This window comes from Capricornis sumatraensis, chromosome 21 (genome assembly GCF_032405125.1).
Source record: "Capricornis sumatraensis isolate serow.1 chromosome 21, serow.2, whole genome shotgun sequence".
In the NCBI taxonomy this organism is placed as follows: domain Eukaryota; kingdom Metazoa; phylum Chordata; class Mammalia; order Artiodactyla; family Bovidae; genus Capricornis; species Capricornis sumatraensis.
Genome location: NC_091089.1, coordinates 35,403,216 through 35,428,899, shown reverse-complemented (window position 1 = coordinate 35,428,899; position 25,684 = coordinate 35,403,216). Strand labels below are relative to the sequence as shown.

At 45.7% G+C, this 25,684-nt stretch overlaps 1 protein-coding gene across 2 annotated transcripts in view; it reads left to right on the top strand.

Moving 5' to 3' along the window:
- LAMA3 (laminin subunit alpha 3) overlaps positions 1-25,454 on the top strand; it is a 78,785-nt gene extending 53,331 nt beyond the window's left edge. For both annotated transcript variants that reach the window (XM_068993765.1, XM_068993764.1), the window contains 13 exons: positions 925-1,042; positions 1,393-1,533; positions 3,829-3,968; positions 5,094-5,225; positions 7,216-7,369; positions 10,807-10,976; positions 15,328-15,511; positions 17,181-17,321; positions 19,966-20,125; positions 20,238-20,368; positions 22,450-22,543; positions 24,289-24,408; positions 25,183-25,454. In XM_068993765.1, the coding sequence (XP_068849866.1) occupies positions 925-1,042; positions 1,393-1,533; positions 3,829-3,968; positions 5,094-5,225; positions 7,216-7,369; positions 10,807-10,976; positions 15,328-15,511; positions 17,181-17,321; positions 19,966-20,125; positions 20,238-20,368; positions 22,450-22,543; positions 24,289-24,408; positions 25,183-25,328 (1,831 nt within the window). In that variant the 3' untranslated portion in view covers positions 25,329-25,454. The remainder of the gene's footprint in view (positions 1-924; positions 1,043-1,392; positions 1,534-3,828; positions 3,969-5,093; positions 5,226-7,215; positions 7,370-10,806; positions 10,977-15,327; positions 15,512-17,180; positions 17,322-19,965; positions 20,126-20,237; positions 20,369-22,449; positions 22,544-24,288; positions 24,409-25,182) is intronic.
- Positions 25,455-25,684: the final 230 nt, after the last annotated feature.

The following is a 25,684-nucleotide window of genomic DNA, read 5'->3' as shown; positions in this document are numbered from 1 at the left end:
GAAGCACCTCCTGAGTGCCCAGGACCGAGTGCCATGGAGGGTTCTGAGCACCTCCTGGACGTGAACTTGTTTAATCCTCACAGTGACCTCTTGCCCAGCCTGCACATTTAGGGGGTGGTGGATACAGCATGAGTCTGGACAGTGCTTTCCATTGTTCCAGCTTGGCATTGATTAAATATACCAACCTACACTTTACCTAATTGACTAGGACCAAAAAGTAGTAATTTATTTCCTTGGCGTTTACAGTGGCTGACTTAAAACTAGACAGGAAAAAAAGATTAAGAAGTTTTCTGGAGTATTTCTGGCTCTAATAAATTACTTACTAGTTATTCAAAGGGTTAGTCACTCAGTCGTGTCTGACTCTTTGCAACCCCATGGACTGTAGCCCACCAGGCTCCTCTGTCCATGGGATTTCCCAGTTGAGAATACTGGAGTGGGTTGCCATTCCCTTCTTCAGGGGACCTTCCCAATCTCCCACATTGCAGACAGATTCTTTACCACCTAAGCCGCCAGGGAATTTAATATATATTTATATGATGTTTCTAGTATATCAATTTATTAACATGCTTTTAATTCATGATGCATTAGCATGACTCCAGGAGAGGATGGGGCGAGCAGTTTCAGATGTTGTACATCTTCTATATGTCTATACTTTTGGGGGACACCGGCCATTCTTCTGTCAACATTATTGTGTTCATTTTTAATACTGAGAATGCAAATCACACAGAATGGAAATATCTAATAGATTTTCCCGGTATCACAAAATTAATAGCAGTCTAGAAATCCAATGAGAAGAGATAACCATAAAACACGTACTTGTTCATGGGTGAGAAGCTGTAGGGAATGAGTGCCATGTTTCAGCTGCAGTTCCCCATCAAGCCTGCACTTGGTGCATCTCTTCTTTTTCTTGCATCCCCAAATCAGGTTTAACATTTCTACACCTGCTTTCCGAGGCTGCATGAAGAACCTGAAGAAGACCACTGGCGTTGTCAGATTGAATGATACAGTGGGAGTAACAAAAAAGTGCTCAGAAGACTGGAAGGTAAGTGAAGAGTTCAGAACCTTGCAAAGCAGTGGTCCCCAGCTAACCCATGTTTGGCTTTCGTTAACACACCAACTTTTGACGTATTCTGATATGATGAACTGGCTCATTTATTACACTCTCCCTGCACTTGAAAAACCTCTTCAGGCTTGTATATTAAATTTGTAAGAAGGTAGAAATACCAGCTCTACACACAAAAACATTGAGATGGTTGGCAAATTATCATGCAGAAAAAGCAAACTGTTTTTTCCCATGGGTCAGTTCAAGTGAAGTGACCTAGGTTAAGATACTATTATTTCAGCCATGGCATGATTACGGGGCCAGTAATTTATTCCATGTTTGCATTTCAGCTTGTGCGATCTGCCTCATTCTCCAGGGGAGGACAGTTGAGTTTCACCAATTTGGACTTCCCATCATCCAGCCACTTCCAAGCCTCCTTCGGATTTCAGACCTTTCAACCCAGTGGCATCTTATTAAGTCATCAGACAGGGGTATGAAATATTGCATGAATGTTGAACAAGATTTAAGCCTGACTCAAGGTTCGATGTCAAAAACAATAGAGGGGTTTTGAAGGTAAATCCGTCAGGTGTTTTTGTCTAGCATCACACAATAGATGTTTTTGTGGATTTCAACCATGGAAGTGGTTGCCCACCCTGGGGTAGGGCCTAAAAGAAATCAGGCTTAGAAAGTATATTCTAGTTTACAGAATGGGATTTATGTGTATTCGTGGGCTCCGTTTTCATTCTTTTCAGGTATATTTTGAGTGAAGGTGAATTAGAACTGTTGTAAGTAATAATGTAGCTTTAAGTTTTTAGAACTAAGAAAAAAAATCAGAGTGTACACCCAGTACTCGTTTGTGATTCCACAAAACATAGCTCTTGAGATTCCTTTTTTGGCAGCAGCAGCTTGTTGGACAATATTTGCATCAGAGAATGGAAGAAAGTAATGTCTTTTGCTCTTTGTTCCTGTACAGCAAGAGATTCTCTAACTTAAGAGTATGTAGCCAGTGTGGTCATGTAGGCGTTAAAGTCAGCTAATACTCCTAAACTGGCCGGTGGAACAACTGGGATTTTAAAATAGAAAGAGAAGTAGGACACTGTTTTTCTTGGGTTTGTTTCTGCAGGACTGCCAGCACAACAGACAACTAGTATTTGCTGAAAGGAAGGACTAGCTGCCTCTGTGGTTATGTTGTAATAGAACTCCTCCTCTCTTGCTGTCTTTTTCAATCAGCTGTTAGAGATCTTTTTTTTTTTTAATTCATGTTCTATTGATTACTTTTTATTGGAATATAATTGTGGTACAATGTTGTGTTAGTTTCTGCTGCAAAACATTGTGAATCAGCCATGTGTATACGTATATCCCCTCCCTCTCTAGCCTCCCTCCCACCCCCATCTCACCCTTCTGGGTCACTACAGAGCACCAAACTGAGCTCGCTGTGCTATACAGTATAGCTTTGCAATCCTTTTTTTAAAAAAACAAAACAAAAATACCCCTGAAAAAGCACATGCCTACATTTAGATTGTGAGCGTGGCTTTTCTATCAGAGAAGGGTATTTTGACCCAGCTCTTTTTTCAAAAAGTATTTATTTATTTATGGCTGGCTGCATCAGGTCTTAGTTGTGGCACGGGGGCAAGGTCTTTGTAGAAGTACACAGGCTTAGCTGTCCCGTGGCATGTGGGATCTTAATTCCCCAACCGGGGATCAAACCCTCATCCCCTGCATTGCAGGGCAGATTCTTAACCACTGGACCGCCAGGGAAGTTCCTTGCCCCAACTCTTGACACATTCTCCTGTTTCCTCCACAGGAGTGGGGACACTTAATACACAGTGTACAAAATGGCCCAAAAGAGGCAGAAGACTTGGCTTAGCAAAGATGAGGTCAGTCCTGGACAAGGCAGGAACCCTTCAGATATCCTAGGAACACTGCCTGCAACTTCTTAATGGATTCAACTTCTTAAGAAATACGTGTCAGTTAGCATTCTTTTATCCGGGTTTATAATAAATATTGCCAATTGAAAAACATCAGCATAAAGTGAAACTGACAATGGTTACAGCCACACTCTGTAAACATTGTTTTAGGCTCAAAGCTCCCCAAAGAACCACATCTGGTTGAAAACCACAAAAATTGTACCTGGTAGGAAAAACACATCAACAAAATGAAAATGACAACTGCCAAAACTACACCAATCTTTTTGTATTTTTAAAATATTTATTTACAACCACAGATGTCTAAAGAACATTAGCAATTAATAGAAAGAATCAAATTATCATGCCAAAATTTATATCGGCAGAGTTTGACATTGGAAAATTGAACCTCCTGGAAATTAGGACCCCAAAATAAAAAATTCATGACTGAAGGGAAGCTGTCATTGTAATAATCTATGAAGAAAATTGATGAATCAAGTCTTTGTTGTAAAAATGAATTCAGAAGAACATTGATCCTGATGAAAATAACTTCAGCGAGTGAAAGTGAAAATAGAAAAATTTAGAAATGGTGTAACTTTTGTATAATTGATGGAGACATTAAGTTGGTTGCTGAATGTAGGTCCATAAAATGCTTTTGACAGATTCACCAATGTTGAAATAATTTGCATAAGATTGTTATAGTCATAAACACAGAATCCAAATATTCAAAAATAACCTTTAGATTAAAATAGCAAAGTCAAAACATTGGGTTTGAAAGATCCTGTTTTGTACATAGTTTTGCTCACACATTCAGTATTGATACATTCATATTACATGCAGGTGGATTGCACTGATGGGTACATTGTTCTCTGATGATTGCAGGGGAGCAGTGTGCAGGTCACCCTGGAGGATGGTCACATTGAACTGAGCACCAGGGACAGCAGCAGCCCGATTTTCACATCTCCACAGACATACATGGATGGTTTACTACATTATGTGTCTGTAATAAGCGACAACTCTGGGTGAGTGGAATGGCTCTTCTGCCAGAGCACTAAGAATTTTATTTTATTTAGTATAATGGAATTTTCTAGTATCTTTTCTGAGACATATTTGTCCTCGATGTTGACACTATTTTACTAGTAAATCTTGACCTTCTTCTTGGTACTGCATCAATTTTCTCATTGATTGAGAATCAACAGTTGGATGGATAAATAAATTGGGGTACATTCAAAATGGGAGAATGAGAATGAAAGATCTAAAGCTGTGCACAGCCACAGGGATGAACCTCGTGTGTAAGGCTGAGCAAAAGAGGTCACACGTGGAATCATTATATACATGATTTCATGTATATAAAATTCAGAAGCAGGCAAAACTAAACTCTTTCATCAGAATTCAGGATGCTGGTTACTTTTGGAGAGGGAGAACTGGAAACGGAGCCCAGGCAGGGTGCCTGGGGAGCTGGCAGTGTTGGTGTTTTTACATTTCAAAGATGCATTGACCTGGGCACTTACAACCTGTACTTTCTGTATATATACAGGTACACCTGGGAGTATTGTGGGTTCAATTCCAGACCTCTGCAGTAAAGCTAATGACACAATAAAAAGAGTCACACAGCATTTTTGATTCCCAGTGAATATAAAAGTTACACTTACCCTATACTATATCTATCAAGTGTGCAATAGGTGTCTAAGAAAAAAAAAACGATGTACGTACCTTACGTAAAAAATACTTTATCACTAAAAGTGCTAACCATCATCTGAGCCTTCAGGGAGTTGTAATTGTTTTGCTGGGAAGCGTTTGAAATCTGAAAACTACCAAAGTGAGACTCCGAGACATGGAGTGAGCAAATGCTATTGGAAAAACGGTGCCAGTGGACGAACAAACTTTCAATTTTTCAAAAACCACAATATCTGTGAAGCATATTTTTAAAATGAAGTCCAATAAAGCAAGCTATGCCTGTAGAATACTTTAATAAAAATGCCACGTGCAAAAAGAAGTATATGGAAAAAACTGCAAATGCTCTTTCAAAATAGTTTAGTGAGTTCTTTCAGGTAAAAGACTTTGGGTCTGAATCAAAGACAGTCAGTTGCCCACCTGGAGAAGATCGTTCTCACCAGCTGTTCTCACTCCTGTTTGTTTTTTTTCAGACTCCAGCTACTCATTGATGACCAGCCTCTGAAGAATAACCAAAGGCTTCGAGGCCTTTCAGATTTCCAGCAGTCCCTGCGTCTGGGCGGGAGTCATTTCGAGGGCTGCATCAGCAATGTTTTCATCCAGAGGTGTGTATGCAGCTGATGAAAGGGGCCTGCCGACACAGGGAACTTGGCACCATGGCTTCACACTGCTCTCATCTGCAGACTTTCCAAACACCTTCTTTGGCACGATTTGTTGTTCAGTCGCTCAGTCATGTCTGACTCTTTGCAGCCCCATGGACTGCAGCAAGCCAGGCTTCCCTGTCCTTCACTATCTCCCAGAGTTTGCTTAAACTCATGTCCATTGAGTTGGTGATGCCATCCAACCATCTCATCCTCTGTTACCCGCTTTTCCTCCTGCCCTCAATATTTCCCAACATCAGGGTCTTTTCCAGTGAATCGGCTCTTCTAATCAGACAGCCAAAGTATTGGAGCTTCAGCTTCAGCAGTCCTTCCAATGAATGTTTAGGGTTGATTTCCTGTAGGATTGACTGGTTTGATCTCTTTGCTGTCCAAGTGACTCTCAAGAGTCTTCTCCAGCACCATGGTTAGAAAACATCGATTCTTAGGTGTCAGCCTTCTTTATGGTCCAACGCTCACATCTTTGGCACAACGCACACGTTAAAAGCAAACTAACCAAAAGCTCTGGGGCCCAGCCTCCCTTTGTAGCAGCAGCTTTGGAACATAACCTTGAAAAAGGTTTAATTAAAATTAACTTTCAGATTATGTCCCTGTTTAGATGAGAGCAAAACTCTTCCCCCGAGCAGAAGGAGGCAAAACTCTTCCCCCGAGCAGAGGGAGGCCCCGGGGCCCGGCCCTGTTCATGAGCCTTAGGCACCCTGGTAGGCTTATGAGCTGCTGTCAGGGCTTGGTGACAGTCATAAGATACAGTAGATTTACCCATGAGATTTGTCTACAGAAATGCAGTGAGATAAACCCTTTCTCGAAGTCACTTCTGTGATTTCCTGTTATTCATTGTCATTCTAGGTCATCTGGTATCTGTGTTTGTCCTTTCTGCCTATTTTGTTTTTCATATTTCTTTTTTTTTTGTATGTTTTTTAATTGGAGGATAGTTTTACAATTTTGTGTTAGTTTCTGCTGTATAGTTACGTGAATCAGCTATAAATATACATATAGCTCCTCCCTCTCAAGCCTCCCTCCCAGCCGCCCCCCATCCTGCCTCTCCCGGGTCATCACAGAGCACCGGGCTGTGCCCCCTGCACTGCACCCTGGCTCCCCATCAGCTATCTGTTTTACACGTGGCAGTGTATATGTGCGGAGAAGGCAATGGCACCCCACTCCAGTGCTCTTGCCTGGAAAATCCTATGGACGGAGGAGCCTGGTGGGCTGCAGTCCATGGGGTCACTAAGAGTCGGACATGACTGAGTGACTTCACTTTCACTTTTCACTTTCATGCACTGGAGAAGGAAATGGCAACCCACTCTAGTGTTCTTGCCTGGAGAATCCCAGGGACGGGGGAGCCTGGTGGGCTGCCGTCCATGGGGTTGCACTGAGTCGGACACAACTGAAGTGACTTAGCAGCAGCAGCAACAGTGTGTATGTGTCCGTGCTACTCCTCCAATTGATCCCACCTTCCCTGTCCCCCACCTTGGGTCCACACATCTATTCTCTACTTCTGCATCTCTATTCCTGCCCTACAAATAGGTTCATCAGTACCGTTTTTCTAGTTTCCGCATATATGCGTTAATAATTTCCAGGTGGCACTAATGGTAAAGTACCCACCTGCCAACGCACGAGACATGAGAGACTCAGGTTCGATCCCTGGGTCTGAAAGATGCCCTGGAAGAGGGCATGGCAACTCACTCCAGTATTCTTCCCTGGAGAATCCCCACGGACAGAGAAACCTGGCGAGCTACAGTCCATAGGGTTGCAAAGAGTCAGACATGGCTCAAGCGACTTAACACGCACGCATGCACACACACACCCTGTACTAGGTGGAAATAGATGAGCGTTTAGCCTGAAGTCAGGGCAGTAAGAATGTATACGTTTGAAATGAATTCTCCCTGCCAGTGTGTCTTCCTGGATGTGTCAGAGTTTGTTTCCGCTGTCCTTCCAGATCATCAGAGAGTCCCGAAGTCCTGGATCTGGCCAGTAAATCTTCCAAGAGAGATGTGTCCCTGGGATTCTGCAGTTTAAACGAACCACCTTTTCTAATGTTGCTTAAAGGGTCCACAAGGTTTTACAAAGCCAAGACTTTCAGTATCCACCAGGTGAGTGTCAGGAACCTTGCATTGGGGTTTGCTTCTTTCGGTGATTCTCAGAAGAGAATCTCCCTCACTAGAGATGCTGGGGAGGAGTGTAGATCACCTTCTCCCATGGTAGCCAGTGCCTGCAGGAAGTGGGACTAATGGGTCATCCATAGTTGGATTTCACCAAAATGTCAAAGCAGTTTTCTTTTTAGCTCCTCTTTTGAATCTTGAATGCTTGGCAATTTTCACAGCCCTGAAAACAAATAGAGGGGCTTCCCTAGTGGTTGAGTGGTAAAGAATCCACCTGCCAATGCAGGTTCAGTCCCTGTCTCGGGAAGATCCCCTGGAGAAGAAATGGCAACCCACTGCGGTATTCTTGCCTGGACAGAGGAGCCTGGCAGGCTACAGTCCACAGGGTCACAAAGAATTGGACAGGACTTACTGACTGAACTAAGAACAAATAGGACCTTGACTTCAGTTTCTCAGTGTCTGCAGCTGATGAGCCTTTTCCTACCCACAGACACTTCTCTGTCTTGCCTCCTATAACAAGATACACACATGCTCCCAGGCCTTGCCATGACCAGTGTGACTTGACCTTGATGGCACATTAGGGACACCAGGGAGTGTTTAAAATCCCAGTGCATGAGTTGCATCCCACCCAATTAAGTCAGATGCTTTTGAGTTAGGTCCAAGTGACAGGAGTTTATAAAGCTCCTGGATGATTCTAATGTTTGGAACTAAGAGAGACTGAAAGGAAATGAAATTCCTGGTTTGGAGGAGTGGAAGCGTCATCATAAACTGAACACAGGGTTAGAACTTGAATTCCTAGCTCTGCCTGAGGTCAACAGTGTGACCTCCTCATATCCGAGGTTACAGTTAATATGATTAATGGATAACGTTGAGCACCTCTGATGTGCCAGGTGTTACACTGAGCTTTTTAAGTGGATTTTCTTACTAAACCCTCATGTAACCATGTGGGTGAAGTACTATTATCAGCCACATCTCAGAAAAAAGTATGCAGTAGCCTAGAAAGGTGAGCAGTTTGCACCGGCTCCCACAGATGGAAAGCGGCACTGGAATTTAGACTCAGACAGCCTGACCTCAAAGCCGGGGCCTTCTCGGGAGCAATGCACTTCCATTCAACCCACTTTTCACTTCATGTCAACCACATGCTGCTTGTCTGTCAGTAATTCTCCCGCTGCACGATGATTTGGGGGAGTTGAAGAGATAGTACATAAAGAGAAACATTCAATGGTATTTAAGAGAAAATATATTTCATAAATCCCAAAGTGTTGTCATTAACTCTTAGGAAGAGATCATCTTTAGAACACCCCCATCAGGAATGAAGTCATAAGAGTCATTTTTTTCTCTGTAAGGCTGAGAGTTACTGAGAAGCTAAATTAGCACAGTCCTGGTGGAGATGAATATGGACTCGGAGCTATTCAGAGGATGGAATGTATCAGACCATATAATAATTGAAGGTGGGTGGCAGAGGAGGCAGGAGTTAATATAAGTCTGAGGCAACTAGTGCAGGTTACTGGGTGGATGGAGAAGTCAGTCGTGTAGAGAGGATAAGGACAAGCCTTTAGACGGAAGGAGAATGAATGGAGTTGGTGGCATATTGAGTGACAGGTGCCTCAAGCAGGTGGAAAGCTGGTGGGAGACTGGCAGGTGTCTCTGGGGGCATCAGCAGAAGAGTGGCATGGTGCGATTGATGTGCGAGACCCAGTGAATACACTGGATGTAATGTTCCCTGTTCCATGCAAGCCCTCAGATTAGACAGAATATGAAATTAATTCTGCCTCCAAAAGCCCAATAACAGAGAGAAGGCCACCAGGCTTTGTGGTTAAATACTGGACTTTGGGGACAGCCTTCCTGGGTTTGCATCCAGTTTTCTCAGTTACTTACGTGAGTGTTCTTGAATAATTAACCTTTCTGTGGGTCTGCTTCCTGCAGCATCAACGAGGATAGTGAGTACTTAGTCGTTCAGTCATGTCTGACTCTTTCCAACCCAGGGACTGTAGCTCACCAGGCTCCTCTGCCCATGGAATTCTCCAGTCAAGAATACTGGAGTGGGTTGCCATTCCCTTCTCCAGGGGATCTTCCTGACCCAGGAACTGAACCCAGGTCTCCTGCACAGCAGGTAAAGAATCTGCCTGGGCAAGCCTTATAAATGAGGATAGGTAATATCTCATGGTGTTGTGAGGGTCCAGTGAGGTAATAGGCATAAAACATGTGGCACGTGGTAGGCATGCAATGCAATGCTGCTGCTGCTAAGTTGCTTCAGTCGTGTCTGACTCTGTGCGACCCCATAGACGGCAGCCCACCAGGCTCCCCTGTCCCTGGGATTCTCCAGGCAAGAACACTGGAATGGGTTTATTATAATTAAACACACTAATAACTTGAGAGGGACACGAATGGTCAGCAGGCCCTTGTCCTGCTACTGAGATCAGGGGCTTTGGATGTTCTTTTTGGAGGAGGAGATAGCCAGACCGGGTCTGGAGTTTGGGTTGAATTTAGATGAGTGAATGTTGTTGCTCCACAAACAGAAGCCCAAAGCTGGGAGGCAGCAGGATGTGGGGGACTCACAGGTACAGACACTTTGCACGTGTGTTCTCTCATCCCTCAGTTCTCACCATACCCCTAAAGAGCAGAATAAAATGCCAACCTTACAGGTCAGGAAATTGAGTCTTAGGTTAAAAAGACTGCCCGAGAGCACCCAGTAAGTAGAGTTGGAGTTAAAACTTAGGGCTGTCGAGCCCCAGAGAGTGTGCTCTTCATAGTCATGTTTTCTCTTCACGTGTGCTCTCTACGGGTTTGGGAAGCTTGGTGAACAGGGGTAGTTTGGAGGAGAAAGGAGGCTAGGGGAGGTGAACTCAGAACCACTCACTGGAGCCCAAGGTTTCACTCACTGGAGTGAGGTTTTTTGTTTTTCTTGATAAAAATGGTTGAATGCTACCTCTCTCAAGAACTACTGTGGTTCTTCTCTTGAGAACCACTGTCGGTCTTCTGAAGCTCCAGGAAGAGGAATGTTAGTTGCTTAGTCGTGTCCAACTCTTTGTGACCCCATGGACTGTAGCCAGCCAGGCTCCTCTGTCCATGGGATTCTCCAGGCAAGAATACTGGGGTGGATAGCCATTTTCTTCTCCAGGGCATCTTCCTAACCCAGGGATCAAACTCAGGTCTTCAGCAATGCAGGCAGATTTTTTACTGTCTGAGCCACCAGGGAAGCAAGCCCCCAGGGAGGGGAGGTGCTCTGGATACCTGCTGGTACCATGTACCACAGACCTGTGTAAGATGGGAGCAACATGCACCCTCCCCAGAATAAATTCATCCCTATTGAATTCAGCTCTTAGAATCAAAAGTCAAAACTGAGCAAGGCACTTAGCTAGACAGGCGTTCTCCACCCTGCCCCCAGATAATTAGCTGTCCTGATTTTTGGTTTCTCTCCCACACAGCCATTGCAGGATGCGCCAGCCATCTCCCCGAGGAGCTCGAAGGCATGGAGAGAGGCTCAGTCTTGCCCACCACTTCCAGGCGTCCAGACCAGCCACAGAGCCCTCCGGTTTGGGGACAGTCCCACCAGCCACTTGTTATTCATGCTTCCCCAGGAGTTGCTGAAACCCAGGTATTATTTCATGTTTTTGCCCCACGCCAACTCAGACTCTGACTCTGTGTAGGATTCTACACTAGGGCAGACTAACTGCCATGATGCCAGGCACTTGCCACTGAGGAAGGGGCTTGTTGTTGTTTAGTCACTTAATCATGTCCAGCTCTTTGTGATACCATGGACTGTAGCCCGCCAGGCTCCTCTGTCCATGGGATTCCCCAGGCAAGAGTACTGAAGTGGGTTGCCATGCCCTACTCCAAGGGATCTTCCCGACACAGGGATCGAACCTGTGTCTCCTGCTTGGCAGGAGGATTCTTTACTGCTGAGCCACGTGGGAAGTCCAGTGAAGTGGGGAACAACCATGTTTATGAAAAGAGGTCCTGGCCTGCCCAGCCACTGGAGCACCCTTCCTCCATGTGGCCAGAGGCACACGTGACAGGTGCTGCTCAGACCCTGAAACAATCAGTTCAGCTCTGGTTTAAAACTGACAGTGTGCTAAAAATAAGGCCGATATGTCTTTCCAAAGCTGCTATTTATTTCTGTGATACATCACCTTTCTTCTCCTGCATTCTACAGTCAGAGAAAAATCATTCTTTCAGGAAGACTTGGTGCCAGATAACATCATCTTTAGAGAATACATTGGGACGTTTTGTGCTAACAAGTTGCATCTCTTTGCAGGAGGAGGGAATGAGCAGAGATATTAATTGTGTCAGGAAAAAAAGAAAGGCGAGGCTTGTCATTTTCATATGATTTGAAGGAGACAAAAATAAAACGGTGCCCAGAATTCTTTGGTGACTTATCTACGAGGCAGAATTGCCCGAAAGTCAAAAAGACCTGGCTTTCCGATCTTGGCTTTCCATCCACTCGCTCGGCCACTGGCTCACTGTGTGACCTCAGGCCACAAGCCAGTTCAGGTCCTGGGAGTGCAGATGTCAAGATGAGATTAGATGCGCAAGAGAATGGCTGTTCCCCTGGAAGATAAAAGGGGGAGCAGGAGCTGGTGGGGAGAGCCTTCAGCTAAGACGTGGCGGGGGTACTGTGAAAGGAGAGGGGAAGGCAGACAGAGGTGGGAAGAGCCCCAGACAGCAGGGAAGCTCCGAGGAAGTCAGCCTGGCGAGTGGGCATCGCAAGCAAAGATCATCACCAGTGTTGGCAGAATGGCTTGGCTCTTTTCTTCTGAGCTTGATGTGTGGCTGGGAGTCACAGGGTGCCACTATGGTTCTGAGAGAGGGGGCAGCTGGGTGTTGCCAGACCACTGTGCCCCAGAAAGGAGCTCTGAGGGGCAACTCCAAGGCCGCTATATGCTGCTGTTCAACTTGTCTATGCCACGTTTAAACGTGGCACAATTACCCCTGCCTCACGTGTTTCCACAAACTGCTCCATCTCTTCGAACCTCAGTTTTCTCATCAGTTAAATAGGGTTGGTAGTGTCGTGCCTGGAGGGAAGAGAGATCATAGGTTGGAATGAGCTGGCCCTCGGAGGAGGCGGGCTCAGTAAGCAAGTGTGTGATTCGCAGGCAGGTGTGAAAGCCGGAAGGGGAGGGGCTGTGTGAAAGCCGGAAGGGGAGGGGCCAAGCTCTGGCAGTGATCCTAGGCTCCGGCTGCAGACTGCAGTAGACTCGTGGACATTATGGAGATCCCTGATCTGGCAAAGCTGTCAGTGGGAGACAGGCAGACGGCAGAGGTGGTGTCCTTCTCAGCTGTTCGCCCCTCCTGGGCCGACCCGCTCCCCAGCGCTGCTCCTTAAGTCACGCTGACCATGATGGCAGCAGTCTCCCTGGGATGCTGCGTGCACTGCCTTTTCCCCGCCCTGCAGCCTCCCTCCCTCCACCCCAGCTCTGAGGCTGTTCCTCGAGCTTTGCCTTCCCCCCTCCCTCCATGGCCCCTTCTCTCCTGCCTCTTTTCTCAGCACATTCACTGTGGCGACCTATCTGGCTTCCTCTGATGCTTCAACCCAGGCATCTTCCCATCCAACACTGAAGTATATACAATAAATGGAAAAAGTAATATTCTTAAAGGGAAAGTGGGAAAAAGTAATCCTTAGTACATATAATTTAAAAATGTTTTCAGTCCCCAATACTGTAGCAATCAGAGTGTATTTTCAGGATCTTGCAAGATTTGGACTATTCTGTCATTCTCATCCTGATTTATATTCTAACAAGTTTGGTCTCTGCTTTAAAACCCTGTACCACCATTTTAGGGACTTCACTGATAGCTCAGTTGGTAAAGAATCCGCCTGCAATGCAAGAGACACTTGTTCAATTCCTGGGTCTGGAAGATCCCTGGAAAAGGGGTAGGCTACCCACTCCAGTATTCTTGGGCTTCCCTGGTGGCTCAGCTGGTAAACAATCCACCTGCAATGCAGGAGACATGGGTTTGATACCTGGGTTGGGAGGATCCCCTAGAGAAGGGAAAGGCTACCTACTCCAGTATTCTGGCCTGGAGAATTCCATGGACTGTATAGGGATAGGAGTTGCAAAGAGTCAGACATGACTGAGCGACTTCCCCTTTCATCACCATTTTAACCTCTGGGTGAATGTAAAAAAAAAAAATTCTTCTTTTCTCTCTGCCTTACCTTCCAATCCTCAGCAATAAAGACTCATAGCTGCAGTGCAATATGCCAGGATTTGAAGGTATTGATGTCTTTTGGGGGTGTTAGTCAGTTAGTCTTTTCTGAAAGAAAATTGCTTTAAGAAATAATGCTGGAAAGCAAATGTCAAGTCCAATAACAAAGCCCACATATGTAAAGTACTTTAATTTTGTAGCAAGTTCTAATATCCTCCTCAAATTGGCTAACCCTCGTTCTCCAAACCTCCGCACTAACACACAGCTTCACCAAGAGACATACTGAGCAGTGTCACCATCTGGTCGGTTTAATCTCACAAATATAGATTTCTTTTTCATTTTGAGGAACTCTACCCTCAAGGAAACTTGCAAATCTGAAGAATGAAAGTGCATCTCCAGGTTTGCTCAGCCTCACAGTATTAAAAAACAGAGAGATGTAACAATGTCAGTATTTCTTCTGCTTCCTGATTCTGCCTTCAAATTTTCCATTTAATTCAATTCAGTAACTGTTTCTTAGGGCTTCCCAGGTGGCGGTGGAGGTAAAGAAGCCGCCTGCCAATGCAGGAGACAGATGCGGGTTCCATCCCTGAGTCGGGAAAATCCCCTGGAGGAGGGCATAGCAACCTGCTCCAGTATTCTTGCCTGGAAAATCCCATGGACAGAGGAACCTGGCCGGCTACAGTCCACTGGGCATGACTTAGCGAATAAACCACAGCCAGGGCATCTACACACCACAGACCTGTCAAAGAATGAAACATCCATTGCTTCATTCTCAGAGCTCATCATGGTGCATTGTACATACGACCCACTCATTAAATATTTGTTGAATGAATAAGTAAATGGAAGAATGGATATGAGTTTGCATAGAAAGTAAAGCTTGCTTAGCCACACGTGCCTATGTGCAACCATCCTGCAAAGGAATATTAACTTTAACTCTCTGCTTTTACTGCATGAGGCTTGCTTAATTCCTGTTCCATCAAAGGTGAGATATTAAGGTCTGAGAAACATAAGGGTGGGCAAGAGAAGGTGGATCTGGACTTCTGTGCTTCTGTGTTAAATATGTCTTACAGAAAGAAAATGCCTACCCGATGCTTAACTCAAATCCTTGTTATTCAAGTTTTTCTCTGACTTTTCCTCGCAACTTTCTTTTCCCTGTGTGTATATGAAATAGAAAGCATATTCACTGGGTTTAAAAATCGAGGCTGCTCAGTGAAATAAGCCAGTTGCAAAAAGACAAATATTGTGTGATTGTAGTTCTATGAAACACCTGGAACAGTCAGATTCTTAGAGACAGAAAGCAGAATGGTGGTTGCTAGGCACTGTGGGAAGGAGGGAATACAGAGCTGTTGTTTAATGTGTAGGGAGTTTCAGTTTTAAACAAAAGAGTTCTGGAGATTTGCTGCACAGCAGTGAAGGTACTTAACACTTCTGAGCTGTATTCTTAAAAATGGTTAAGATGCTAAGCTTTATGTTATTGCATTTTACCATAGTTTTCTAAGTAGGTCATCTTCTTCCTTGCCATTCACTGGGACTTACATCACTAGCTGAGGTTGTCATAAAACTTCCTCTTATTCCCCAACACAATAAGGAAATTATACAACAAAACTTTTAACCGCTGAAAAACAAGCTTTTAAAAACTCCCAAAGGAATAGGTTGTTTAATCAATTACATGTCTTAGTTTATTCACTTAAATTATGGAGTAGTGGGGGGTTGCTCCTTACCCTCTCTCCCGGCTTTAGAGATTTGAAGAAACACGACAAACCTCTTGTTTTCCTTCTTCTCCTTTTGCTGTCTTTCCCCTGCAGGTCACAGTTTGCCGTGGATGTGCTGACGACAGCGTCCAGAGGGCTGGTGTTTTATACGGGGACTAGGAGCTCCTTTATGGCTCTTTATCTTTCAAAAGGACGGCTGGTCTTTGCCCTGGGAGCAGAAGGGAAAAAACTGAAACTCAAAAGCAGAGAGAAGTGCAGTGACGGGAAGTGGCACACGGTGAGCTCTGGGGCTGCCTTAGAACCTCCCCTGGGGCCAAGTTCACTGCCAGTAGCTGAAGACGGAAGTCTCAGCGTTCTTCCAGGCAGGAGGGTGCGAGCACTGGGAGGTCAGAGGCACCGAGCACCCCAGCATCTCAGCCCAGAGACTCCTGCACGTGCCATGCATGGACGTCATCCTAGATGCCAAGACGGGCTTTCCTCTCTGCTTCTTCAGATCCTCCCCGCCTCACAGCTCCGTGGACTGCTCCTTTCTTGTTCCTGTCCTTGCACCCTGGACCATTTTTCTCCTTCAGGACAATTTCCAGGCCTCCAGACCCTTCTCTGAGTCTGGAATGCTTTCTCTAGAGCACAGGTATAAGGGCCCACATCCTCAGCCTCTCATCTCTTGCCTAAAGGCATCCTGGGGTTAAAGAAATGCAGTTTAAGGCAAGTGTGTGCATGCATGCTAAATCGCTTCAGTCATGTCCGGCTCTTTGTGACCCTATGGACTGTAGCCCGCCAGGCTCCTCTAGCCATGGAATTCTCCATGGCAAGAATACTGAAGTAGGTTGCCATTTCCTTCTCCTGGGGATCTTCCAAGTCAGGGATCGAACCCAGGTCTCTTGCATTACAAGCAGATTCTTTACCATCTGAGCCACCAGGGATGCAGGGTGAGGCAGGCCCAGGTCATTTAAGCACTGGATTAGGTGAGGATTTGGGATTTTATTCTGAGTCTCTGAAGCTTTTAGAGAGTCTAAAACTTTAAGGAAAAAAAAGCATTACACGATCAGCTTTATCTTTTCCAAACCCTCTTTAGCTGAAGCATTTAAAAAGGAGCAAAAGTAGAAGACCAGATGGATGCCGTTGCCTTTGGTTCAAGAGACCAAGGCGGAGGGGGAGAGAGTGGATGCGTCTGAAGGCAGAGCCCAGAGGGCCTCTTGACTCCTCTGGAAAGAGAGGAGTCAAGATGGAGTCCTGTGATTTTGGACCAGCATTGGGGTCAGTAGTGGAGATGAGATGGAGAAGATGTGGGGAAGGTGGGTGTGGCTGGGTAAGAATGGTTCTGTTGTGAATATCCTTCGATCGAATTGCCTGTAAGACATCCACGCCCAGGTGTTAGTAGATGCTGGAGACCAGCAGTCCCAGCTGGGCATCTACACTGGGGAGTCGTTAGTGAATAGTCTGGTAGCCATGAGGTGGCAGAGTCCACACCAGAGTCCAGGGATCCTGACTTTTAGCAAAGAGTTGAAAACACTTGCTCCTCTTGTTAGACAAGAAGTAGCTCTTGGTCTCTTCTCCAGGGCCCCCATTCAGAGGAGTGTGTGGCTTTCCCTGTCTTAGCTCTGCACAAACTCTTCCTTCCCCTGCGTTGCATGGATGTGTGTTTATTTATGATCCTTTGACTCCAGTTATTTGTCTTTTGTCTAAGTTTCCAGGCCAGCTATTTATTTTTGTTCACTTATGAGAATCTTTTTTTAGTTCATGTTTTAAGCTCACTCTGGTTAATATCTAACATAATCTCACAAAATAAGGATGATGAAAAACACTAGGGAAAAAATCTCTGATTTTTCAAAGCTACTTGAAGGGATAGAAACATTTTTTTTTTTTAATTCCTGTGACCACTAATAAACTGCAATGCCAGCTGTTGAAGGTAAGAATACAGTTAACTTATTTTCTTTATCCTTAAGGTGACATTTGGGCAAGATGGAGGCAAGGGGCGCATGGTTGTGGATGGTCTGAGGACTCGGGAGGGACGTCTGCCTGGAAATTCCACCATCAGCCTCAGAGCACCAGTTTACTTGGGATCGGCTCCATCAGGGAAGCCAAAGGTAAATAGGGATGCTTCGGAGCCATAGATGAGAACAAGTCACCTTCTAAGTTTTATAAGATATTCAAGAGTATCAAAGTACTTTATTTTAAAAACCGAATCTGTGTTTTAATGTTATTCAACATGTTATAAGATAAAATTATCCCAAGAACCAATCTTGGGGAAAATTTGGGCTGAAGGGGAAGTCACCAGTCTGTCTGTCCCCAGAAGGAGGGGCACGTGCCTGGATTTGTCAGGTTCAAAGGCTCCGATGGGGCTGTGGCCGCAGGGCTGAGCTCTGTGGGTGCCCCTTCCCTCGTCTCCTCCACGAGGCCAGAGTGCTCACTGCCCTGGTTATTTGGGGTGGCCAAACCCACCCATCACTCTTCTCCCAGATTTGCCCTTTTTGCTCACGAAGTGAACATGGGCCTGTTAACAGTTCCGACCCAGGGACTGTCTTCTGGCAAATGCGCTACCAGATGCTCAGCCCCTCCTGCCCCTTCCCTCTCCGTGGGCGCCCATTCTGGTGTGAGGGAAGGGATCAGACTCCATTCTGGGCTGGAAATGGATGTAATTAAAGCAGGGCAATTCTGCCAGAGTGGGTTCTAGACGGTCAGGCTGACCTGTCCTTGCCTGTGATGACTCCACAGGGCTCATCCTGGCCCACTTGAATTTTGTACTGGGGTTTGGGCCAAAGCCCCAGCCAGTCAAAGTACTGTTTTACTCTTTGTATATAGTAACTGCTATTTATGTATCACAAGTAATATGTAACATAATTTATGTATTATCTACAATGTTATAATGTAACATATAATCTCTACATGTATGCTGTATAATCTATACATATATAATGTAACACATGTATAATGGATAACATGTTAATTGCTAAGGAGGTTACTCATTGCTTGTTTTTCTACAGCCTCTGTACCTGTTTCTCAGAGAAATCACAGGACAGGGTAGCAATTCAGGGGCACAATTTGGATGATCTTTTGACTTGAATAAATCACACTCAAGATCCTAAAATCTGAGACAACCAATCGCACCCCACTTACAACATCCTTTACATGCAAGGTCCCGTTTGCAGCCTTCCTTCACCCCGAGGATGGAAACCACTGGATTGCCCTCCTCCACGTCCTTTCAAAGGGCTGGCAACATCCAGTCCCCCAGTGGCTACCTCAAGACACACAGCGTCTTTGAGGATTCTGAGTTAGGTTATGGCCTGTCCTGGAGGCTCTGAGCATCATGTCAGATACAGGCTCATCATTGTTCATGACGGCAAATCTGAAGAAATTAGAAATTTCGCAGGAGGCCCAATCAGTACTCTGCTGTTGACGCCGACACCACAAGCCTCTAGAATGCCATGGGATTCCCTTAAAATGATCGTGTCTTGCATCTGTCGTGTAGGATGTCAGAGTCCTAAAGGCATTTACTCCACAAGAGTGCTGAGGGATTTTATTCAGCGATTTATTAACTTTTTGGAAAATTTCATGGAAGTTATAGCTCTTCTCCCTGGGAAAATGCACTGGACTTCTGATATATAATTTAAGGGATCAGAGAACCCCAGAAGCTCATCCCCAGGCCCCAAGTGAGGAGCCCTTGTTCCAGGCCCGCTTTGGGCAGCCATGAGGCTCCACGCAGGCCTTTTGATCCCATCCTCTGTGTCTGATCTTAACCCCTCCAGCATTTGTGATTCCTTGACAGTGCACTGGGCCCAACAATGTAGGAGCATTTTTACACTTTATTATTTTGGGAATGTTTTGGCCTCTTTTTTCAGTCAGCTGCCCTGCCTTAAGCTATCACACAGGCTTATGAAACTCTAAAGTATTTTGTACCTGCAAAGAGATATGGAGATCTGTGAACTTGCAAGGTGGAAATTCCCCCTTGTTTCAGCTCTGATGGTGGCTTGGGGTCAAGTCACCCCCTCTATTCTTTTTTCTTAAGCTTTTTATTTTATATTGGTATATAGCCAATTAATAATGTGATAGTTTCAGGTGAACAGGATAGGGACTCAGCCATAAATATACATGTAGCCATACCTCCCTAAATTGCCCTCCTATCCAGGCTGCCATAAGACGTTAGGCATAGTTCCATGTGCTATACAGTAGGTCCTTGTTGGTTATCCATTTTAAATATAGCAGTGTGTACACGTTCATCCCAAAGTCCCTATCTATCCCTTCCTCCCAGCAACCATAAGTTTGTTCTCTTAAATCTGTGAGTCTCTTTCTGTTTTGTGAGTAAGTTCATTTATATCATTTCTCTTTAGATTCCACATATAAGGGATGTCATATGGTTTTTCTCCTCTTCTGTCTGACTTACTTCACACAATCTCTAGGTCCATCCACGTTGCTGCAAATACACCCCCTCTAGTCTTGATTCCACACCAGGTAGCCATCTCCACTGTTCCTGCTCTCTGCACCCACACCCCTTGGTTTAGCAACACCTTCAAACTTTGACCACCCACAAGACACCTGGTATCCATGTTTTCTGGCACCGTGGAGGGAGCCAGAATGGACCAGTCAGCCCCACCTGACTCTTGGAAGCAGGATGGATGGATCCCCCTCCTTCCTGCTTTTTTGAACAACCGCCCTCACCCATGACCTTGGCTGCCTGTGCATTTCTGGGAGTTGTGGGTCATGCAGTTTGCTTTCTCTTCTGCTTGGTTGCAGAGCCTTCCCCAGAACAGCTTTGTGGGCTGCCTGAGGAACTTTCAGTTGGATCTGAAACCCCTGGAAACCCCTTCTGCAAGTTTTGGGGTGTCTCCCTGCTTGGGTGGCTCTTTGGAGAAAGGCATTTATTTCTCCCAAGAAGGAGGTCATATCATCCTAGGTAAGGAGCAGTTTGGAAGCATTTCAATCTTCATAGCCTTGATTCTGAAGAACTTTTATCCTTTTTCTTGAATTATGATGTGTTACGTGTTTCTTTAATTTTCTTTTGAAAGCTAACTCTGTGTCGCTGGGGCCAGAATTTAAGCTTGTTTTCAGCATTCGTCCGAGAAGCCTCACTGGAATTCTCATTCACATTGGAAGTCAACCGGGGGAGCACTTATGCGTTTATATGGAAGCAGGAAAGGTGCGTAGTCCTCTGATGACATGGGAGGGGATGAGAATCTGTGTTAGAACCACATACTGTTCCTGGAGACCAAGGTAGGTGAAGTTATGGTAGAGTGGAATCCGATCTCGTATTTAAGAGACATCACTTCAGGGCTGCTCTTTTGGTTTAGCAAGCAATTTGGTCGTCTTGTTTTCTGTTCTTCATCTTTAAAGCTGGGCAGATGCAAACAGGCTGGGCTGAATTTCAGCTCCACCACTTAGTTAAATGGCCCTAGGGAACTTACTTAACCTCTTTCAGAGTCACTTTCTTTATCTTTAAAAAGAGAATAGGACTTCCCTGGCAGTCCAGTGGTAAAGACTCTGAGCTTCTGATGCAGGGGGTACAGTTTCAGTCCTCAGTCAAGGAACCGAGATCCCACATACGGTGTGACATGGCCAAAAAAGGGAAAAACTGAATTAAAACGTGGAGAATAATGCTTATATCTGAGGGCTTTCGCCCAACAGAAGAGAAGCTGCTGTATACTCAAAGCAGTTTCATTTTTCTCACCTCCGCTTCACCTTGTCACGTCTCTCCTTTTATTCATAAGGGCAGGACCAGAATTCACGGGATGGATTTTCTCACCAACTATCTATACTGCGTTACACCCAGGCCCATGGCCCTGTGTCCTCTGGGTCAGTTTCCCCTGACCCTGTCTACAAGGCGCACTGGCCTTTCTGGTCCCTGCAGGCAGGCTGATCACCGGGTTTGCATCCAGCCTTCCTTCAGCTTTTCCTGGATTCCTTCTTCAGTGCATGCTGCTGCTCCATCCTTCCCGTCACTCACAGGCCTACTCCATGTCTTATTTTCACCCCCCACGTTTACCTCTTACCTTTTAAAAAAATATTTATTTATTTATTTGGCTGCGCTGAGTCTTAGTTATAGCATGAGAACTCTCAGTTGTGGCATGTGGGATCGGACCCAGGGCCCCGTACATTGGGAGCATGAAATCTTAGTCACTGGACCACCAGGGAAGTCCATCTCTTACCTTTTCAAAAAAATCTCTTTAAAACCAAATTCTTCCAGGAAGCTTCTCTCAATTAAGACCTTAAGGCAAAGATTGATAATGACGCCATTTTCTTGTACCTCTAGACTTCCAGTTTATTAAACATGAGGGAAAACTCTCAGGATAAAATATAGTAGCCCAAACTCTTGGATGCTTTTTTTTATTAAGCTGCAGCGTGCAGTGCGAGCAGGCCTCTCGTGGGCCAGAGGAGCAAGCAGCTGTGCTTAACGGTGGTGCAGACAAGCCTCACTTTTCATGGGAGGGGTTGGGAAACGCCTCCAGTGAGAGCTTCTGGATAGGAAAAAATCCGACCCCCCGAAACAAAATCCAGTAACCTTCCTAACTAACAGCTATGACACTGTTTAGCTCGAAAATTGCCCAAGAAGAGGCTGCACTGTCTGAGGACCTGCAAATTAAATGTAAATTATTTATCCACATGCTTATTTCAGTCCTCTCATTTCCTTGACCTTGATTCAGCCCATGGAGGATCCTGGCCCAGAGTGGGAATGTGAAATTCTGCACTATAGCACGTTGAATGCCTGACCCTGGCATGTCCCCAGAGCAGACTCGGTCGGTTAGCCTGCTGAATTCCTTGGATGAGAACCCTCCTGAAGGCCCATGTTCATGGAATTATATAATTGGCTGGCCTTTTCAGCAACATGTAGGCCTCAGCCAGCATTTTTGCCTTCCAAATTTCGCATGTCTTCCTGAACAATCCAACTATCGCATACTAATAACTCAGGCAGTTCTTGGAGGCTAATCAGTAACTTTTGAGTCGATCTGATGGGATCAAGGTTGAAGGTCAGAGGAAAGGCTCCTTGCCTTTGGCATCAGGTTCAGCCCAGGCCCTGGGTTTGCAGCTCACATGCCTGAAAGGGATGCTGCAGAGAGATGCTTATGAAGCCTTGGCCCCCACGTGACCACCTGGTATGGGTGGGGGCACCCATATTTCAAGGGCTCCTGGGAGGTCAGGGTGCAAGGGCTGGGAAGGGACATGGCAGGACATGGGCTCCACCTGCCTTTCTGAAGGAAATAGGAAAATGCATGTGTGTTCCAGGTCACGGCCTCTGTGGGCAGTGAGGCAGGTGGGGTCTTGACATCGGTGACACCCAAGCAGGCTCTGTGTGATGGACAGTGGCACTCGGTGGCAGGTATGATGTTCGGAAGCCTGTTGTTCACAGGCTGAAACAGTCTCCTTTCCCATTCGGGCTTGAATGTCCCAGCGTGGTCTTGGTTCATCCATCCATTAGCATTTGACCAGGATCAGGCCACCAGGCTAACATTCTGGGAACCTGTCCCTTCTCACTCAGCCCCAGTCATATTTACATAATTCTTGGTTCCAGTTCTCCATAACACTTTGAGAGTTTTGTTTGTTTGTTTGTTTTTAAGCCTAGCAAACTGATAAGCTGTGCTTGTTTTCAAGGTAGGATAACATTGTGACTTAGATTTTGGCTTCAGAAGTAACCAAGTTCAGATCTCAGTTTCAGCCCTTACCTATGAGACCTTGGGCAAGCTACTTAATTTCTCTTTATCTTCAGTTTTGTCATCAACACAATGGAGATAAAAATAGTGATACACCTACCAGGGTTGTGTAAATTAATGGTATAACACATAGAAAGTGCTTGCTGCTGCTGCTGCTAAGTCACATCAGTTGTGTCTGACTCTGTGCAACCCCATAGATGGCAGCCCACCAGGCTCTGCCATCCCTGGGATTCTCCAGGCAAGAACACTGGAGTGGGTTGCCATTGCCTTTTCCGATAAAGTGCTTAGCAGTGTCCAATATATACTAAGTGCTCAGTAAATGTTTGCTCTTACTATTGCTAAAGTTCATTGTTGGGTTGTTTTTTCAACAACCATTTAGTATTAATGCCGAAGATTTAGACAAACCACTTGACAGAGAACAGGCACAGCCTCTCAAATTGAATCTGGTATTTTATGAATAACTTACATGTATGAGTTTGGTGATATACTAAACTGTATTGGCTAGAATACCAGGGGCTTCCCCGGTGGCTCAGATGGTAAAGAATCTGCCTGCAGTGCAGGAGAGCTGGGTTTGATCTCTGCATTGGGAAGATCCCCTGGAGAAAGGAATGGCAACCTACTTCAGTGTTCTTGCCTGCAGAATCCCATGGACAGAGGAGCCTGGTGGGTTGCAAAGAGTGGGACACAACTGAGCGACTAACACTTTCTTGGCTAAAAGCTAACTCCATCACAATTGGTTAAGGTTTTTAACGTGGGAGGAGTTTTATTTAGAGGGTCAAGAGCCACAGTCTTTGAAGTCAGTTTTCAGAAGTCAGTCCATGCCTTCTGGGAAGGACCCATCATGGGAACCAAGCCTCTGGAGCACAGGAAGTGAAGTGAAGTGAAAGTCGCTCAGTTGTGGCCGACTCTCTGTGACCCCGTGGTCTATACAGAATCATGGAATTCTCCAGGCCAGAATACTGGAGTGGGTAGCCTTTCCCTTCTCCAGGGGATCTTCCCAACCCAGGGATTGAACCCAGGTCTCCCGCATTGCAGGCGGATTCTTTCCCAGCTGAGCCACAAGGGAACAGGAAACTGGGGCTTAAATCCCAGCTCATTCAGTGTATAACTTGTCAAGCTCCTCAGTGGCTGAGGGGGATAGTCTTTTATCTGGGAAACGAGTGAGAATGCCTTCCTCACGGATTCATTTTAAGGAATAAGTTCTGTCATATATGTGGAAACACCTACACAGCACCTGGTGGTGAGAAATTAGTTGAATTTATGTTAAGGTCAATGGAATTCCCTCGAGCAGCGCTCCCTCAGGTCCGACAGGAGTGAGTTAGAAAGAAGCCAGCGCTGGCGTGCAGGTGTAGACACTGCACAGTGGGCAGGGCTCTCCTCGGGTGATAGATCTGACCACCTCCTTTCCCTCCAGTCACCATAAAACAGCACATCCTGCACCTGAAACTGGACGCAGACGACAGCTACACGGCCGGACGACACCCCTTCCCACCGGCCCGCCCGCTGGAGCGTCTATACATTGGAGGCGTGCCAGGTAACTCCTGTGCTGACTTCTACACCGTGTACCTCGTCAACTCTTAACATGTCCATCTTAACCCAACAAATGCGACCCCCCCCGCCCCGCCCATGGCTCATCAGCAGGGCACCCGTCGGCTGGACTGTGTAGACAGTGAAGCCCTTTCTCCAGCTTTTGGGGAAACCGATTGCCAGCAACAGGCCATTTCCCAGCAGCCCAGGCCCCATGGCTGTGGCTCCCTAATGTCCCAAGCTGACGATTTATTTATCAACCTCTCTTAAGAGGCCAGATGAACCTAGGAGCCTGGTATCATAAAGAAGCAGACAAGGACCTCAGAAACTGGTCTCTCCCCCTCCAGGCACTTAGTTATGGTGAGTTATTAAGCCTCGTGGAGCCAGAATGGGGGAATCAGGCAGGTTGAGATGAAGTCAAGTTCAAGACTGGAAGTTTGCCTGGAAAGAGCCTCGTCAGTCTTCATTGTTTTATGTCCCTCCAGATGGTCCGGTTGTTAATTTTATAGCCTTCCATGACCCATGAAAGAGCACTGGAGCTCAGAGTCGCTGTCTGTTGATTTGGCTGTGGAATCTCCTTTGAAGGATGTGAAAAGTAGTCTTGTGGTTGATTTCTCACAACACGTTGTGTGCTGGGTACCCACTTAAGGCAGGAGATGACAGGGTGGCCTGAGCCCTGGGGTACCTTTTGCTTTAAGAAGATTGTCTCTCACCCCACTAAGAAAGCATTCACGCCACTAAATATGAATGATCCATCAAATGCACCTGCTTTTGCTTTCAGGGAATCTGAAAACCCCAAAGCTTCCTGTGTGGACATCCTTTTTTGGCTGCCTGAAGAATATTCAAGTCAACCACATTCCTGTCCCTGTCCCTGGAGCCGCAGAAGTTCAGGGGACTGTCAGCCTGCATGGCTGTCCTGACCACTGACTCAGACCCCCTCACACAGCAAGGAAGTTCATCTCCAGAAGCACTAATGACCCAACACCCTTCCCTCTCCCCTCTCAAGGTCGTTCTTAACTTCAGACACCACCCAGATGCCTTTAATAGTAGATCTCACTTTTAATTCCAACCATGTGTACCCATCATTTTGGCATTCAGTGCTGCGTATATATTTTAAATCAAAATCCCATTTCTTAAAGAGGATCAACAAATTGTTACATGCTCCTGGTAATACCATTTTCCACTAAAAGTTCAGTGTCTTTTAAAGAACATTATTTTCCACTTGTTAAAAAAAATAAATATCTTTCAAAGCACTTTAAAACTACAAAAATTTTTACATGCGT